General features: G+C 52.3%; 8 protein-coding genes across 8 annotated transcripts; 4 read left to right on the top strand and 4 right to left on the bottom strand.

Annotated features, from left to right (window-relative positions):
* Positions 1–207: 207 nt before the first annotated feature.
* POX_a00058 (uncharacterized protein) lies at positions 208–1874 on the top strand (the record flags this gene model as incomplete). The annotated part of the gene is made up of 4 exons (XM_050109007.1): positions 208–478; positions 578–867; positions 950–1526; positions 1642–1874. 4 exons carry the CDS (start codon positions 208–210, stop codon positions 1872–1874), a joined length of 1371 nt encoding a protein of 456 aa, XP_049972775.1.
* Positions 1875–2493: 619 nt separating this feature from the next.
* Positions 2494–4588, top strand: POX_a00057 (uncharacterized protein; the record flags this gene model as incomplete). The annotated part of the gene is made up of 5 exons (XM_050109006.1): positions 2494–2602; positions 2761–3035; positions 3143–3264; positions 3330–3865; positions 3960–4588. The coding sequence occupies 5 exons, from the start codon at positions 2494–2496 to the stop codon at positions 4586–4588; spliced, it is 1671 nt and encodes a 556-aa protein (XP_049972774.1).
* A 496-nt stretch (positions 4589–5084) lies between these two features.
* On the top strand, positions 5085–5891 carry POX_a00056 (UPF0047 protein; the record flags this gene model as incomplete). The annotated part of the gene is made up of 2 exons (XM_050109005.1): positions 5085–5360; positions 5733–5891. The coding sequence occupies 2 exons, from the start codon at positions 5085–5087 to the stop codon at positions 5889–5891; spliced, it is 435 nt and encodes a 144-aa protein (XP_049972773.1).
* Positions 5892–6483: 592 nt separating this feature from the next.
* Positions 6484–7268, bottom strand: POX_a00055 (Lactobacillus shifted protein; the record flags this gene model as incomplete). The annotated part of the gene is made up of 4 exons (XM_050109004.1): positions 6484–6529; positions 6627–6824; positions 6935–7195; positions 7264–7268. The coding sequence occupies 4 exons, from the start codon at positions 7266–7268 to the stop codon at positions 6484–6486; spliced, it is 510 nt and encodes a 169-aa protein (XP_049972772.1).
* A 354-nt stretch (positions 7269–7622) lies between these two features.
* Positions 7623–8539, top strand: POX_a00054 (uncharacterized protein; the record flags this gene model as incomplete). The annotated part of the gene is made up of 4 exons (XM_050109003.1): positions 7623–7685; positions 7790–7948; positions 7989–8147; positions 8240–8539. The coding sequence occupies 4 exons, from the start codon at positions 7623–7625 to the stop codon at positions 8537–8539; spliced, it is 681 nt and encodes a 226-aa protein (XP_049972771.1).
* A 362-nt stretch (positions 8540–8901) lies between these two features.
* Positions 8902–9717, bottom strand: POX_a00053 (uncharacterized protein; the record flags this gene model as incomplete). Its single annotated transcript, XM_050109002.1, has 1 exon — positions 8902–9717. The coding sequence occupies one exon, from the start codon at positions 9715–9717 to the stop codon at positions 8902–8904; it is 816 nt and encodes a 271-aa protein (XP_049972770.1).
* Positions 9718–10437: 720 nt separating this feature from the next.
* On the bottom strand, positions 10438–11695 carry POX_a00052 (uncharacterized protein; the record flags this gene model as incomplete). Its single annotated transcript, XM_050109001.1, has 3 exons — positions 10438–10646; positions 10744–11186; positions 11307–11695. 3 exons carry the CDS (start codon positions 11693–11695, stop codon positions 10438–10440), a joined length of 1041 nt encoding a protein of 346 aa, XP_049972769.1.
* A 934-nt stretch (positions 11696–12629) lies between these two features.
* POX_a00051 (Lipase) lies at positions 12630–13857 on the bottom strand (the record flags this gene model as incomplete). The annotated part of the gene is made up of 5 exons (XM_050109000.1): positions 12630–12929; positions 13002–13069; positions 13128–13396; positions 13494–13659; positions 13776–13857. 5 exons carry the CDS (start codon positions 13855–13857, stop codon positions 12630–12632), a joined length of 885 nt encoding a protein of 294 aa, XP_049972768.1.
* Positions 13858–15893: the final 2036 nt, after the last annotated feature.

Genomic DNA, 15893 nt, shown 5'->3' with positions numbered 1-15893 from the left:
GTGGAGGACAGCCAGTTGGTGGCGATGACGAAGCGGGGAACTTGTTTACCCCAAAAGTGCTGAGCAGCTGGCTTACACTAGCGCGCTATTGATCTCCGAATCAAGTATTCAATTGAAACTCGATATCTTCATGAGACAACACAGACAACCACATTTTATATTCTCTCCGTCTCAATCTGTCCTGACCACACTCATCTGGGACTCAGTATGGCCATCGGCAAACAGACTTCTTCAAAGCCGTTTCCCCAACCAGCTGCGGGGTACACCGAGCCCTTTTGGCGGACAGAGGTAGATCCGCTGGACAGTCATCAAAGTTCACCAGATCTGCCCGCTGAGACTGATATTCTGATCATTGGTGGTGGCTATGCGGGTGCCTCGGCGGCGTATCATCTCTGTGATGGTACGTCACAGGCCGAGTCTCCGCGAGTGGTGCTTCTCGAAGCGCGAGAGCTGTGCTCTGGCGCTACTGGGCGAAATGGTAAGTGGTGTTTTTTCTTGTTCTGGACGATATTCTACAAGGTTCAAAAAAAATAAAGGGATCAAACCAAGTCTGATTGGCTGGCGCTGCATGTTACAGGAGGTCATTTGCGACCCGATCTATATGCGATTACCAAAACGTATTCGGAACGATATGGTCTAGACGCTGCGGAGGAGGTGGTTCGATTCGAGATTTCACACATGAGGAAACTTGAAGAGATTGTGCAAAAGGAGCAGATTGACTGCAACCTAACGTTTACTCGCTCTTTTGACATTTATCTTGACGAGGATCAACTGGCGGAGGCCAAAGCCTTTTATGACTTTCTCATCTCGCAAGGTCTTGATTTCATGAGAGATGTCGAGTACTTGTCCGAGGAGGAGGCCCAAAGGGTAAGTCCAGAATGTCCTTCTACAAAGTGCTTGCTTGCAGAACTACTCTGCTGACAGTGCCACTATTCACTTTGTCCTCCAGTCCGCCAAAGTACGAAATGCCAAAGGAGGCTTTAGCTTTTCTGCTGGCCATCTCTGGCCCTATAAGCTGATTGTCGGTCTAATCCGCGTGGCGGTCTCTCGCGGACTCAATCTCCAGACCAGAACCATGGTCACCGAGATTGGTTCGATTCCGTCCCAACAAGGATTGTGGCCTGTACACACGAGTCGCGGGACCATCCACGCCCGCAAGATTATCCTTGCGACCAACGCCTTCACAAGCGCCATTGCACCAGAGTATTCGCGGGCGATTGTTCCTTGCAAGGGACTCTGTACCCATATCGAGGCCGCCCCCGGGGCTCCTTACGAGCCGCTCCCCGAGACATATGCCATACGACATGGACCGGGGGCCTTTATCTATCAAATCTCGCGCAAGGACGGATCGATCATCGTTGGCGGAGCTCAATATACGTATCGGGATTCGCCCGAGCAATGGCATAATAATTCCGATGATGGGTCTTTAATTCCGAACGTGGAACACTATTTTGACGGATACATGCAACGGACATTTTTCGGCTGGGAGGACAGTCAAGCGAGAGTGAAACAAAAATGGACCGGTGGTGAGTTGATGGATCGATCGTCTTTTCCTTGTGGCGGCGTCTGAAAGTGGATTCAAACCGAATCAGGACTAACATATGGGCGGCGGGCTTCCACCCGTCTTCTTTTGTTCTTCAGTCATGGGATACAGTGCGGATTCACTGCCCCATATCGGAGCTATCCCCAATAAGCCCGGGCAATTCATCGCTGCAGGGTTCAATGGACATGGCATGCCAGTCGTCTTTTTGTGCGGCAAGGCGATTGCCGAAATGGCTCGTGATTCGGTCTCGTTTGAGCAAACGGGCCTGCCCAGACTCTTTGAGACCACGACGGAGCGTCTGAGTCCTATTTACGACGATACTCTGGGTTAGGAATGATCTCAAGCATCGAACGCTTCGTCTTTGTGTTTTGATCTGGCTCCATCGGTCCATTCGGGGGGGGGGGGGGGGGGGGGACGTGGAGACTGAAGGCGGATGTGGTTCACTCCATGGAGGGGTACATACCACTCGTGCCGGTCTGGTTTTCAACAAATACTTGCGTTGTGTCAATCTATACAACTGGGAATTGGCCTGGGCTCATCTCTTCACTGAAACTCTGACTTGACCCAGAAGACTTCAGTTCACTCGGTGTATTATTTGATAGAGACGAGTTACCCTCGAACCCCGGATGGTTACCACGCATGGGGGTCCACTGCGGGTCGGAGGCTCAAGTGTCAAGTGCTCTCTCTCTGCCGCGGGAGACGAAAGTAGCAAAGGATTTAACCCTCTTGGGAATGGGATCAAAGGCTGAAGCAGACACAATCAGCGATTCAATAGACATTGGCGAATACCCTATCAACGACGGGAAAAATTGTATCCTCTACTACTTTCGTTGTTTTCCAGACAGAATCGACTAGGTGAGCGACCCGACAAGAATCCACTTGACATTGTTAAGGTTCTGGCACGTGCACCAGTCAATAAGCAGAGCATTTGGACCAATCAAAACCCACACATGACATTTCGCGGCGGCCAGTCATTCGCGGGAGATCACGCACATGCTCCGTCAAACAAGGCCTCGAAGGCGGTAGCTGCTGCTTTGGATTCGAAAGACATCTTCTCATGTACATCTCGGGAGTCAAAAGTGGAATCTTAGAGCTCCAACGATAGACTCTTTGCTCGATGGGAAAAAAAAGAGAAAGCAAAAAAACCCCCCTGTACTGACAATTACTCGGCAAGGATCTGGAAGCAAGTAACAAGACAGCTTAAACATCATCCCCAGCAACCTCTATTCGAGACGAGATGTTGCTTGCAGCGCCGCTGTCTCGCTACGTCGGGTCATTGCGATCTCTCCGACAAAAATGGCAGAGTCATTCCGAGTCTCAGCGAGCAGCGGGCGTCCAGGTTCCCTTGACTGAGCGACTGATCGACGTATTTGTACGAACATGGGATCTGGGCTTCATTGCATTCGGAGGTCCTCCCGTGCATTTCCAGATTCTGCATCGAAGGTTTGTGGAAGGAAATGGTGGAAAAGAGAAATGGGTTGACGAGCAGACGGTAAGTTTCCCCCTGCTGTGATTGTCTCGTTGATATCCTATTGAAATGGTCAAGATCAAGACCGAGAACGAGAAACAACTTATTGACTGACTTTAAATTACGGATAGTATCAAGAATTGTTCGCCATTTGTCAAGGCCTACCGGGACCGGGCAGCACAAAGATGCTGTTTTGCCTCGTCTTGCTTCATGCCGGATTCATTTCTGCCGTCATGGCATTCTTCATCTGGTGGTAAGGCGACCCTTTGATTCTAGACATAGATCTTCAGATCATCGCAATTGACACACGCCACGCAGTCTTCCGGGTGCCGTCGGCATGTATGCCATCGCTGTTGGGGTCCAAAATCTGAGCTCGACGTTACCTCTCCCCGTGTACGCTCTTCTCTCGGGTCTGAATGCCGCTACCGTCGGCATCGTCGCCGTCTCGGCGATACAACTGGCAGAAAAAGCCATTAAGGATAAGATCTCGCGCATCCTCATCATTTTCGGCGCCTGTGCTGGTCTCTGCTACAACACCTTGTGGTATTTTCCCACTTTGATGGTGATCGGGGGTCTCACCATGGCCCTCTGGGAGGGCTGGCTGTACTCTCAAGTTCAGAGAGCGCGAAGAGCTTGGCGAAACCGGCATCGACATCCAGTCGATTCCGAAGTAGCGACATCCAATGACCTCGAAATGGAACACGCTGCGCCAGCCACAACCGAGAGGAATGTGGAACAACCGAGATCGAGAAAGCCCGTGCAAGCCGCTGGCCCATCAGGGCCTACAGAGACAGCTCTGCGATCATCCAGGTCCGTTGACACCGAAGTCAACACACCGCAGTACCATCGAATTCGTATTCGGACCGGGATTGTCATTCTCGTCTTGTTCTTCGGCAAGTTCACCCAGATGCACTCGCACTATCGCGCCAGACTAACCCATCTTGATAGCCTCGTTCATTGCTATTCTTGTCGCCAGGGGGAAATTGTCACCACCTCCACTGGCACTCGATCTTTTTGCGAGCATGTACCTCGCCGGAACGGTCATCTTCGGCGGAGGCCCTGTCGTTATCCCCCTTCTTCGCTCCTATGTCGTCGGTCCAGGGTGGGTCTCGAGTCGAGACTTTTTGATCGGTCTCGCCATCATCCAGGCCTTTCCGGGGCCCAACTTCAACTTTGCAGTGTTTTTGGGGGCGCTGGCCCTCCAGCACTCTCAGTACTCGACTGTATTTGGTGCCTTTCTCGGTGGAGTAGGAATCTTCTCCCCGGGCATCACACTCGCAGTTGCCATTCAAAGTTTCTGGCATGTTCTGCGCAAGCGCAGATCCGTGATTCGTTTCCTGCGAGGTGTCAATGCGACCGCCATTGGCCTGGTCTTTACGGCGGTCTATCGACTCTGGCAGATTGGCTATTTGACTCCGGATCATAGTGCAGGTCAGAGTCTTGCCAATGATCCCTGGTGGTTGGTCGTTACTACTATCTCTTATGCTGGAAATGCATGGTTCGGGGTTCCCCCTCCTCTCTCTATTGTGATTGGAGCAGTCTTGGGTCTGTGTTGGTATGGAGCGGTTGGTCGTTGATGGATTGATATGAGGGAAGTTGGTTTGCGTTTCAAGTTCGGGATGGCTGTGGCTGTCGGAATCCAGCCCAAGATGTACACTCCGCCGCTTTTGATGCGCAGTGCCCACGGTGGAATTCAAAATGTAAAAAAGAAACATAATCTAGACCTGGAATCGATCATTATACCAGTAATTCCCCTTTCTTTTTTTTTCTTTCTTTTTGTATTGACGTATTTTTTTTCCAAACTTGCACATGGCTTTGTGTTTTTCCAGGTTCAACTGTCACTCCAGAGAGTAGTTCCAGTGCTCAGCCGCGCTTCCAAATGACATCAGATGTTTCCCCCCCACTCGACAACGCAAACATCTTTATTTCTCTCTCCTCCCCGCTTCCACCTTTTCTGCACGCCTCCCGTTATCAAATCCACTAGATCAGATTGAAATCAACAGACTCAAACCTCACCAACTTAATCCTAAACAATCCCTTCGCCTCTCCACTTCAATCGCATCCCAAATCAAAATGTCCTGGTTCCAAAAGACCTTCACCCTCCCACCCCGCAGTCGCGGCTCCTACCTCATCACCGACACCGTCCTCGCCGAATTACCCGAGATCCGCGACTACAAGGTCGGCATGGTCAACCTGTTTGTGCAGCATACGAGTTGCGCTCTCTCGTTGAACGAGAATTGGGATGACGATGTGCGGGCGGATATGAGTGATGCGCTGGATCGTATTGCGCCGTATGATCGGAAGGGTGATTTGTATCGTCATTCGGCGGAGGGTGAGGATGATATGCCGGTGAGGTCCTTTTTTTTTTCTTTTCTTTTTTTGGTTGGGGGGGGGGGGGGGGGGGGGATTTAGTTCTGGGGTGGTTTGCTTTTCCCAACTAGTTGGGTCTGCTGGACTGGGGACTATCTTTGTTTTCTCTGGGCAAGAGAATTGGAAAAAAAAAGAAGAGAAAGAGAAAGAGAACAGAAGAAGATATGCTGTGATATGCACGGGTTTGACAACTCCCCCAAACTGGTATGAGCATGGACATGGTCCTGGCGGGTTAGAACAGGGACCAAGTTGGATCAAGACTTGGTGAATAGCGTGACGAGGGACATGATTTCTGGTTTTTTTTTTTCTATTTGCTGTTGGTATTCTAATGGTCGCATTTTCTGGCACTAGGCCCACATCAAGTCCGCGCTGATCGGCGCCTCTGTGAATATTCCCATCTCGAATGGTCGTCTGGCGACAGGCACCTGGCAGGGAATCTGGTACCTCGAGTTCCGCACGAGTCGGCATACGCGCAAGGTGGTCGCGACCATTCAGGGTCAGAAGGCTTGATTGCTTGGTTTACGAGCAGAGGAGAGGCAGGCGATACAGAATGAGATCGCAGCGGTCCGGCTTCTTGGTGATTACCATGATTCTGTGGAGAGGCCGGGGGAGGTGGAGGAAAGCTTTCCATGAACCTAGATAGAGGCAATCGAGCTCCAGCATAGCAACGCGCTTGCAGACATCACTCGTCGCACGCGCATTGCCGTGTCTCCCTCACCACTCGACCATTCTCACGATATCTCACAATTTGCAAGCTTTGGGGGGAACCCCCACAAGACCCCACGGCTGGCGAGGGTTCAATTTGAAAAAAAAAAAACCGCTCATGCGCGATACGACAAACAGCAGATCTCATTGATCAGTATTTCTGTACACGGCCTCGGGCCTAAAAACGAGAATGAGAGCAAGAGGAAATGGGAAGACGGAAAGAATCATCAAAGGGGGGGGAAAAGATTCAAATGTATAAGGTGCGCAAAGGAGAGTCATCAACGCCGACGAAAAAGAAACGGAAGATGCTTGTCGTCTATCGCTGCTCGAGGCTGCCATCCGTCACGCGCTGGTCTCGTTCACCTCAGCAGAGTCATTGAGGGACTTGAGCGGGTAGCTAGTGGCGGAAGAGACTCGAGGTAGGAACGATGGTGCTCGTGAGCCTGGTGGTCAAGGAACGTTAGATGTATGCCTCTCTCCGCCTCTTTTTCTCCACGGGTAACCGGAGCAAGCTGAAAAACGCAATGGGGGAAAACTCACAAAGGGAAGGCCGCAGTAGCCGCAAGGGACATCTCGGGCTTGTCGGTGTTGATAAAGACCTTGGGGTGACCGAGGGGACCACCGCCACCGTCGCAGCTGACAACCCGAGACTTTGTCCAGCGAACGGGCTGCTTGTGAATGAGCTCAATGGCAGCCATTGGGCGCGGCTGTAGAAGTTTCCAAGTAAATGTATTAGCCCTGACATTCGTATCATGCTCTGGATCACTTGATCACTGCAAAACTCCCCCGCCTGCTTGCTTCGGGACCAGTCATTCCGCCACTGGACATGCAAAGAGGGCAATTCCTACCTGGGTCTCCATAATGGTCTGTTCGAAGCGAGGGCCGACCATGGCCTGCTCGCGAGGCTGCTGGCTAGCAGACCAAGTGGTAGCTCGTTGGGCGACTGGAGGCTGCGCAGACGCTCTGCCTTGGCCGGTTCCTCCACCATCAGACCATCCCACTTCTCATGACGATCAGTCAACACATGAGCATTGGTCTCGGACACATTGGGCTTGACGACCGGCGGGCTCGGGTCGTTGGCCTGCATGCGGTTCTCGAACCGGGGCACACTGGAGGGTAGGTGCGAACAGCGGCCGACCGGACGGAGGTCAGAGCCGTGAGACGGCGGCTACAGGACATCATTGTGAGCGAATTAATCCCCTGAGAGGTGATTCAGCGAGAAACTGGGAGGGTCAAGCGTAGAAAAACAGATCCGGGCGGAGACGCAGGATCGAGATGTCTAGAGGTTCGAACTATGCGCGAGGTGTGGTTTGGTGGATGCCGACCGCTTTCCTGGTGCGGACTGGCCCGCAGTCGAATTGGGTTTTCTGCCGCCGCAACTTTCTTACCGTGCAACAATCATCATATCGAATATTCCTTTCAATTTTCGTCATTGGCGACAAGCTTGCTCTGCACATTGCCCTTTGGTTCTTTTTATTGGCACAGAACTATTGCTTTACAGATATAAAATCTAGGGACGACTCGATAGTGCCAATCATGTCGGGCTCACCGTCTGTCAAGACGGAGAAGAACATGTCTTCCCGCCTGTTGACGATGAAGGTAAAATTCTTGAGCTTCAGTCGATTGATACGTTTCAGTTTTCTTGCATACTTCCTTTCAATCACCGGGGAAGACATAGAGCTGACCGAAAATTCGCCACACAGTTCATGCAGCGCGCCGCAGCTTCAGCGGCGGCCAAAGAACCACAAAGTCCTGCCGCCGGTGATGGCGACGTGCGCGCAAAGCGACCTCGACTTTCCACAGAAGCAGAAGGGTCAAGAACACCTCAATCAGACCTGGAGGCCATCTCTGCAGCGCTTGCAGTAGAGGAGGAAAAAACGGCGGGAGGCTATTGCGCGACAGGCTGCGGAAGCCGGCGAGTCCGAATGGGTGCTGGACATCCCTACGACGCCGTATACTCCGCAACCAATTGTACTCTCTGCCGGATCTCTGGACGCCGAAGATGACTTACCGCAGGGAGGTCGTCGTGCGTACGGAAATTTTGTGCGCAAGAAGCCCAGCGTAAGCAATTTCCCAAACACACAGACAGGTCCCGTTGGTCGATGAGGGAGTAAACGGGAATTGTTATGCTAACTGACTCTGCGCAATTGTAGGTCTCTACCGCAGGCAAATCGTCGGAAGCCAATGGAGATGATGAGGACGACGATGATGAAGAAGAGGAGGATGAGTACGAGACAAATGCCCTCAACCCAGCCGATCCTGACGCTGTTGCCGCGCACATCGAGAAACAACGCCAAAAGGCGCTTGCCAAGGAACAACGGCGAAAAGATGCCATGGCCTATGCGGAGCGCAAGCGATTGTCTGGCTTGACCAGTATTTCGGGGTCACAAAAGTCAACATTTCCTGGCATGGGATCACAATCGGCCAAGAAGAAGAAGAAGCGCAAGTTTTGAGGCAGCAGAAGGATGGAGGGTAGGCTCAATGCGGCTCGGGGCGTGGTTCGGAATGAAATTTTATCATGGCGTTCTATACAGGAGCATAGTTTGGCGTTGGAGGGACATTGTGAATAGGAAAGATTTGTACCCTTTCCATGAGATGAATGCCTTGGGTAACGACATGAATCACGTATGTTTCGAATGATCCTTCTTCAATCTTTCAAGTGTCACGAAGGGTTCGTCCAGCAAAGCGAGTTTCCACAGTCGATTCTCGTGTTTATACAACTGTGCGGAGTCCCGGAAGACACGATCCATTATAGCCCCAGACGTACAAAGGAATCAAGCATACAACAGCACTTATCGTCGCATGGGAAATTCAACTACAGCTTCGACTTTTCTTCCCTTTTCTTCTGTTCCCAACCTTTCTGCGTCGCAAAATTGACCATCAGATTCCACGCTGCTACCCCAACCCCCAGAGGCGGAGCAAGCAACAAGGTCCACGCCCACCATCGCGGACTCGACGAAGAGATACTAGACATGGCCTGTTTCACCGCAGCCTCCAGTTCAACCTTATCAGCATCGTTCCACACCACGACGCCCCGTGCCGACGTGGTGCCCCGGAATTCTGCCTGCGCCGCTTTCGTCCGCACATCACCCTGACTGCGTACACGGTTCTCCGCATCTTCCGCCGTGAGATGGGCATCGCGTGCGCGCAGTCGTGTCATTTGAATGGCCGGGTCATGCACGCCGACCACGATGACGGTTCCACAGATGAGATCCATCCCGCTCTCGAAAAGCAAGGGAACATCTAGGACGACCGCCCACTGTCCACGCAGGTAGTGGTAGATTAAAGACTTGTAGACCTCCCATCGGACGGCGGGGTGGACGATGCGATTCAGAACTTGCCGATCGCGTTTACGCTCCTCCGAGTCACCAAAGACTCGCCGGCCTAACGCGGGCCGGTTCAAGGGTTTCCCGTGGGGTGAGACGGTGGGCGCATTTTCGACAAGGAGATCCGGGGTGGTTGAGCTGAAGTAGTCGACAATGGCCTTGTAGCCGGCGGTGCCGGGTTCGACGACTTTGCGGGCGAGCACGTCGGCGTCAATGATGGGGAGGGAGTATGGAGGGGAGGAAAGGATGGTCGAGACGGTGGATTTGCCGGTGGCGATCGAGCCGGTTAGCCCGATGATAAGCATTCTGATCGTGGTGGCGGATGCTCTGTTGGCTCCGACCTGTAGAAATACAAAACAGGGTAGTGATTTGACAAAAGGACAAAGTGAGGAGTCTTAAGGTTGTCGTTCTCCAAATGCGGAACTGGAGCGGTGGAACAACTCGAGGCCGGATTGCGGGGACAGAAACGTGCCTCGGCCCGCATTTGTCGGAAAAAGGCCGGATGATTGGATACAGACAACTTGGGCCTTGCTTTGTATTCACGACACGTACAGATTCACTTCGTCAGCTAGGGTCATTTCGTGATGGCAATGTCATTTTGCGAATTTCCGACAGGAGATGAAATATCACTTTGTGCTCAGGTTGAGTCCGAAGCCATACTGTTTATTCCTACGGGAATTATGACGCCCAAATTGGCGCATCCGCTTGTCATATAGCAAATCCTCCAACGGATGCGTTAGTCTTATAAGACCAATCTCTCGGACTTGACCGGCTTCACTTTTCCTCGTCAGCCGCGTGGAGGCCTTGAGAAGGTAACATTGTCCAGTGCGACCTGGTTTCCTAACTCCGGCGCTCAAAGATGCACCACAAGCCAGGGCCAAGGAGCCATCACGGGGGCGTGAGGTATGGCCCCGAGGACGATAGGGAAATGTGGACCGTTGCACAGAAACGCTCCAGCCGAGAGGCATTTCCCATGGTGTGTACTTTTCCAATACTGATGGAGCCGCTGGGTAGCGCGGCCGTGGTCATGACTCCGGGAGTCCGTGGGTCGGATCCTGCTGCTGTCCTTTCCAGCCCACAAAGGGCCAGCCCTCCGGCAGCGCAGAGAAAGGAGGCAAAACATATCGTCCATCGCATCCATTCGGCTCAGAGCAGTTCAAGTCGCACAACCCAAAGACATTGCAGTAACAGGACTTAGCATCTGGACAATGCACTGGCTTCTTGCCAAAGATCACTGGAGAAGACGAGTTAGAAGAAACAGGAGGGGGGGGGGAGACAACTCCATGGGCGTCTAGAGAAAATTGTCGTATCAGTAGGGTAGGGAAACATACTATGCCACGAATACTCCATGATACGGCCGCTGAGATCGTCGCCAAGACTCGTCTCCATGAGCCATTTCCGATAGAACTCATAATCACTCTTGGGCCGCAAGAGCACTTGTTCCCGAGTAACTCCAAACTGAGCGCAGCAAGACACTCCAATCTCCTCTGGCACTGGCTTTTCAGGAAATAGCTCCATAAACGCCTTTTTGAAGTATTCGCCCGCGTGGACATCGTCGCGATGAACGTCGCGAAGGGGGTGGATTTCGACCGGGCAACCGAGTACCCAGACACAGCGCAGATTCACATATCCTTCCTTTTGAAGGTAGGATGTTTGAAAATTACGCAGCATAGGTACCCCATCATAGTATGGATCGTCATTGTGCCATTGGTAGCGATTGGAGTGAATAAAGAGCATCAGATCAGGAAGATTGTCGTAATTATCGATGATGTACCTGCAGAATGCGAAAAAAGGGGGAATCAAAGTCAGCTGAAGAACAGTCGGAAAAAATCATATGAGAGGACCATCGCCATAGAAGACCCGGATCAATCCTGCCTGAGAGTTGACAACGTACGTCAAGTACACCATGGATTCGCGTCCCTTGTTCAACGCAACTGTCAGGGGCGCATTTTTGTCGTTGACCACGTAGATCTTCCGCGACCAATCTTGAAAGTACTCGGCCAGCCAAGAGGTGTCATCTCCTTTCATGCTCGCCACGATCATCTCCTTGTGTCGCCGCACCGCCGGACGGGCCAGATGATCGCCGGCATCGCTATCGGCGACAAGTGATTCAGTTTTGTGCGCATATTTCTCTGCTTTGTCTTGATATGCCCGGGACTTTGTGTGTTCATCGCCGGCGAAAAAGAGAAAGTAGATGGCGAGTACGATGCCGATAGTAAGGAAGATGGAATTCAAACGGCTGCGGCGACGAGGACTCTGGGGTCCGCTCGGTGAGAAGAGCATGCTGATCGACAGGGCCAAACGACGGGACAGACGCTGAGCTTGTCAGCGACAGTCGAGCATTGAGGAAGAAACGGCCAGGCTCGTGCTCTCACTGTCGCATTGTCGTGATTTCTCGTCGGGCGAGTACGCGGTAAACAGAGCTGGTCGCAAGGGATGGGCGTGAAGGTGATCGCACGGTGGGGGGAGGGCGGAGATGGTGGCACTAGTTCGTGCTCGGTGAAACCCGCTGACGATGGCAGCCTGACAACCTCAACCAGCCGAAGCAACAAGACCGAAGATCGGCACAACACTGAAGAGTTCAACCGAAATCAAAACTGGATCATCGCTCTTTGCTTTCTGCCTTAACTACCATGTTGTTTATTTTGTTTTTCTTCCTTCTTGTGAGGTGGTCTTGGTCAGATTGAGTTTGGCCGTTCGAATTGAGGTGGAAGCAATCAACACCAACCGATCAATCATCGTCGTCGGTGGCACTCCTGGAGATCATGTGGGGCCTCATCTAAGCCATTGCCAATCTACTAAATGGAGCTTAATAGGTAGCCACTTCCGGTGGGATGAGGTAGTACATAGTATTGACTACATACTGTTGACTACTTACTATTGACAACTTACTATTGACAACTTACTATTGACAAAAGAGTGTACTTAGGTTGTATATAGGAACAGACGTAGAGCAGTGTATGTACGGTGCATATCTTTTCATTTCGGGTGATGATCCTGACAGCGGTCATCTTCCTTTCGGTGAGTTCATATCTCATGCTTCGTTATTTCACATTCGACCCTTTCTAGTTCCCTTCCAGAAGGATGTCACTATCTCCATCTCTCTCTCTCTCTCTCTCTCTCTCTCTCTCTCTCTCTGTCTCTCTCTCTCGACCATAATCGTCCATACTGATTAGCATCAACCGAAACATCAAGTGGCCACAGAACGCATCACTCTTTATTTACAGCCATCGATGTTCACAATGTACCAGTTGTGGGCCGGAATGCTGTCGCCATTAGATCCGGCGTTGCCATCCTTGGAACCGATTCCGTTGACCTGGGTGATGTCCTTGGTGGTGACGGCGACATTATCACCACTGGTAATCCAGTACTCGGGGCTGGCGTGAGTGTATCCAAGCAGAGGTGGGGGGAGCTTGGGCACAATGTCGTTGGAGTGAGTGACCCGGTACATGCTGCCTTGGTTGGTCATGTAAGTGGCCAGCGCAGTGTTACCCACGCGAGGTTGGCCATAGGTGTACTGTATTGGCAGAAAAGGAGAATCTAATTAGCTGGGGAAAAAAGAACGAGGAAACCGTTCGAGATAACTCACGAGATCCAATTTGTATCCGGCCTTGCGAAGGGCGGTAGCACCCAAAGCCGCAACCGCACCACCGAAGCCTGTGACTATGATCAGAAAACAAGATTCCTCAAGAGAAGAGATTGACAAGATACATACTGTGACCGGTCAAGACGAGGCGGAAGCCGGGATACTTGGCCATGGCGCTGACCAAGGGGGGCATCACATCATCAGAGACCACTGTCCAGGCCTTGAGGAAGCCGGAGTGAGCCTTGCAGCCAATGCAAAGACTGCTGGCGTCAGCTTGGCCAAAGTCCAGGTTGGCGATCCAGTTGCTGATGGTTCTGCTGCCCCGGAAGGAAAGCACCAGAAGCTTGTTGGCGGTGTCCACGGAAAGGAAGCCAGCCACGTCGCCGAACTCGGTAGAGCTGCATCGTCATATCAGTGAGAGTTCAGAGGGCGCGACCTTGCAAGACAGAAGCGTCGACTCAAAGGTTGCAATCAAAGGCATCAGTGGTCACTTACTCGTCAAACTCAAACAGAGACTTGACACCAGCCGACTGCAACTTGGGGCAGTAGCCCCCGGAGCAAGTGATGGCGTCGCCCGGAGAGTTGACGTTGTTCGCACAGTACGAGGCAGCTGAGTACTGCGCGAAGAGGGTCAACTGGTCCAAGGTACCAGAAGAGACCGCTGTTGATTAAACTGGCAGGTCAGCGTCCATCCTTCAGGTCTAGGTCCTCTCTCTCTCTCTTTTTTTATTCTCCCACCAGAAACAATGCGACAGGCCTCCTTGGTTCACGACGTACCTCGAGGAACGAGCTGGGAAGGCGCAGCGGCCGCCAGGGCTGCCATGCCCACCAGTAATCCAGCTTGACCGAAGAACATCATCTTTGCGGCTGTATCCTGTACAGGCTAAATAAGAAACGGCGATGATTTCTCTCTGAGGGTGACAGCACAAAGTAATGCTCTTTACAAGTCAACCGGGACTTGTCAAGGCGGATCTCTTGTTCTCGATCTCGGAGTAGACGACCTCGATGCTTTCTTTCTTTCCTCCGCTGGATGCGAATAGGCCCTTTTATAGACCACCAGATCACCCGGGAACCCATTCTCAAATTGAGCCCCTTCAGCTGCTCCGCAGAAAGTGAGAGACTACCAGGGAAACTGTCGCAGGATTGGCACCATCAATTCCGAAGCGGGGTATCCGAGCGTGGAACGAGTCAGGGCGCAGGACCGTCAGAGCTAATGACCATGCATGCCTCCGGATCCCCTGCGATAACCAGGAATTCTGTGTTTGCAATCCGATTAGGCCTGTTGTCCGTTCCTGACGGACGGCAGGGAAGTATTGACTGGCAGTGCGGGAATGATTTTGGCAAGATCGGCATTCCTGCAGCTGGGCATTCTTCACGGGGGGTGGGCCAGTTAGCCTTCACGCTGAGGGAACAAGTGGAGAGTTGGCGGTCGTATTGCAGGGAGCCAAGAGGGGCCCCGAGACCAACAAGGTCCGTTGCAGAAAACGGAAAAGAGTCAACAGAAGCCGCAAGTGGAGAGAAGACTCGTGGAAGGTTGGGGAAATCGACCACGAGGATAACGCCCAGTGGGGAAGAAGAGGGTGGCCCTGTCGGGGTGCCGGAGGCCGCGGCGAGTGGTGATTCGTTCCCTGCACGGTTACCACCACCTTGGGCGGGAACGTTGAGTTTAGTGCTGCTATGAATTGTTCCGTGGTCTTCTACTGAGCGTTATGGAGGTGGACGAGGTGGATGAGGTGGGAATGGGTCGGTCCAAAGGTACGATTTCGGCTGATACTCCGTGGAAGAGAGGAGAAAACTTGGGGAGAATGGGTCCACAAGGGCAAGCCATTTGAAGCCGCAGTTGTCATCCTTTTTTTTGCTTTCAATTGAGAGTATATTTGGTTGGTACACAGAAGAGGAGAGAGAGAGGGAGGAGGAAGACCAAAACAGAGAGATGGGAGTGGCTGGCGTACTGCGAAGGAATCTTTTTCAATGCGGTGTAGATGCTCAGCTGACTTGGAGATTCGAGAGACCACCACCACTTTGCACATTCATTTACCAGCTCGCTATTCTACTCCTCGCAAAAATCTATCGAGTGCAATGTCTACCTCTGCACGAAGAGCCACACCGCGGTCAATGCTGGGTCTATTCACAGCACAGTTTCAAGGGCCCATTCTGATCCGAGTCATTAGCGCTCTCATATTGCATTGAAAAGGCCCCCACTACAATGGTCCAACGGATGGGATTATCGCGGACGCTGGACCATCCCACTCAAGAAACCCTATAGTTCGACAGCCTCGGCAGTTATAAACTCTGATGGCCGTCCATTGGCAGCCCCCATCACTCTTCTCCAGCCACCATACAGGATTTCCCAGTCAACATCCTGATCTGAGGATCCACCTCACATGGGAAAAATGAGGGGGCCAAAAGAGCATGGGCTGCTGGGACCCAAAGTCCGGGGTAGAGGCGGGACTGGTCTCGAATTCGATCCTCCACGATTATTGGACTTTAGCGCTCCCCATGCGCACAATCTCTGCTCGTTATCAACCAACAGTGCTTCTATCTTGACTTATTCGGGCTGATCCCCCGAATCTACGGCCATCCCGTGGGAGACGCGATGCATTTCCGACCGAATTCAAGGCACTACCTGTGTCTCTCGTATTCGAGCCCGAAGTCAGCGCGGATTTTAGCCCCAACCCCCCCTTCATGCAGAGTGAGCGCAACCGCCCAGTGGAGAGCATGAATAAGCAAAGAGAGTCAAAACCAAGCAGATGAGTCGGAAATCGGATGATGATGGCGATGTGATTCACATGCAGGGCACATATGCAATATCCATCGACTGCGGAAGGTAACCGGGTTGGCGGATATAGCGCCAAAGCACTCTGCCCTCTCCATCCGGAAGCCGTTGTTTCATCG

The sequence above is a fragment of the Penicillium oxalicum genome, chromosome I (assembly GCF_001723175.1).
Source record: "Penicillium oxalicum strain HP7-1 chromosome I, whole genome shotgun sequence".
NCBI classification, from domain to species: Eukaryota; Fungi; Ascomycota; class Eurotiomycetes; order Eurotiales; family Aspergillaceae; genus Penicillium; species Penicillium oxalicum.
The sequence above is the reverse complement of the archived record's forward strand: the minus strand, read 5'-3'. Positions and strand labels throughout refer to the sequence as shown.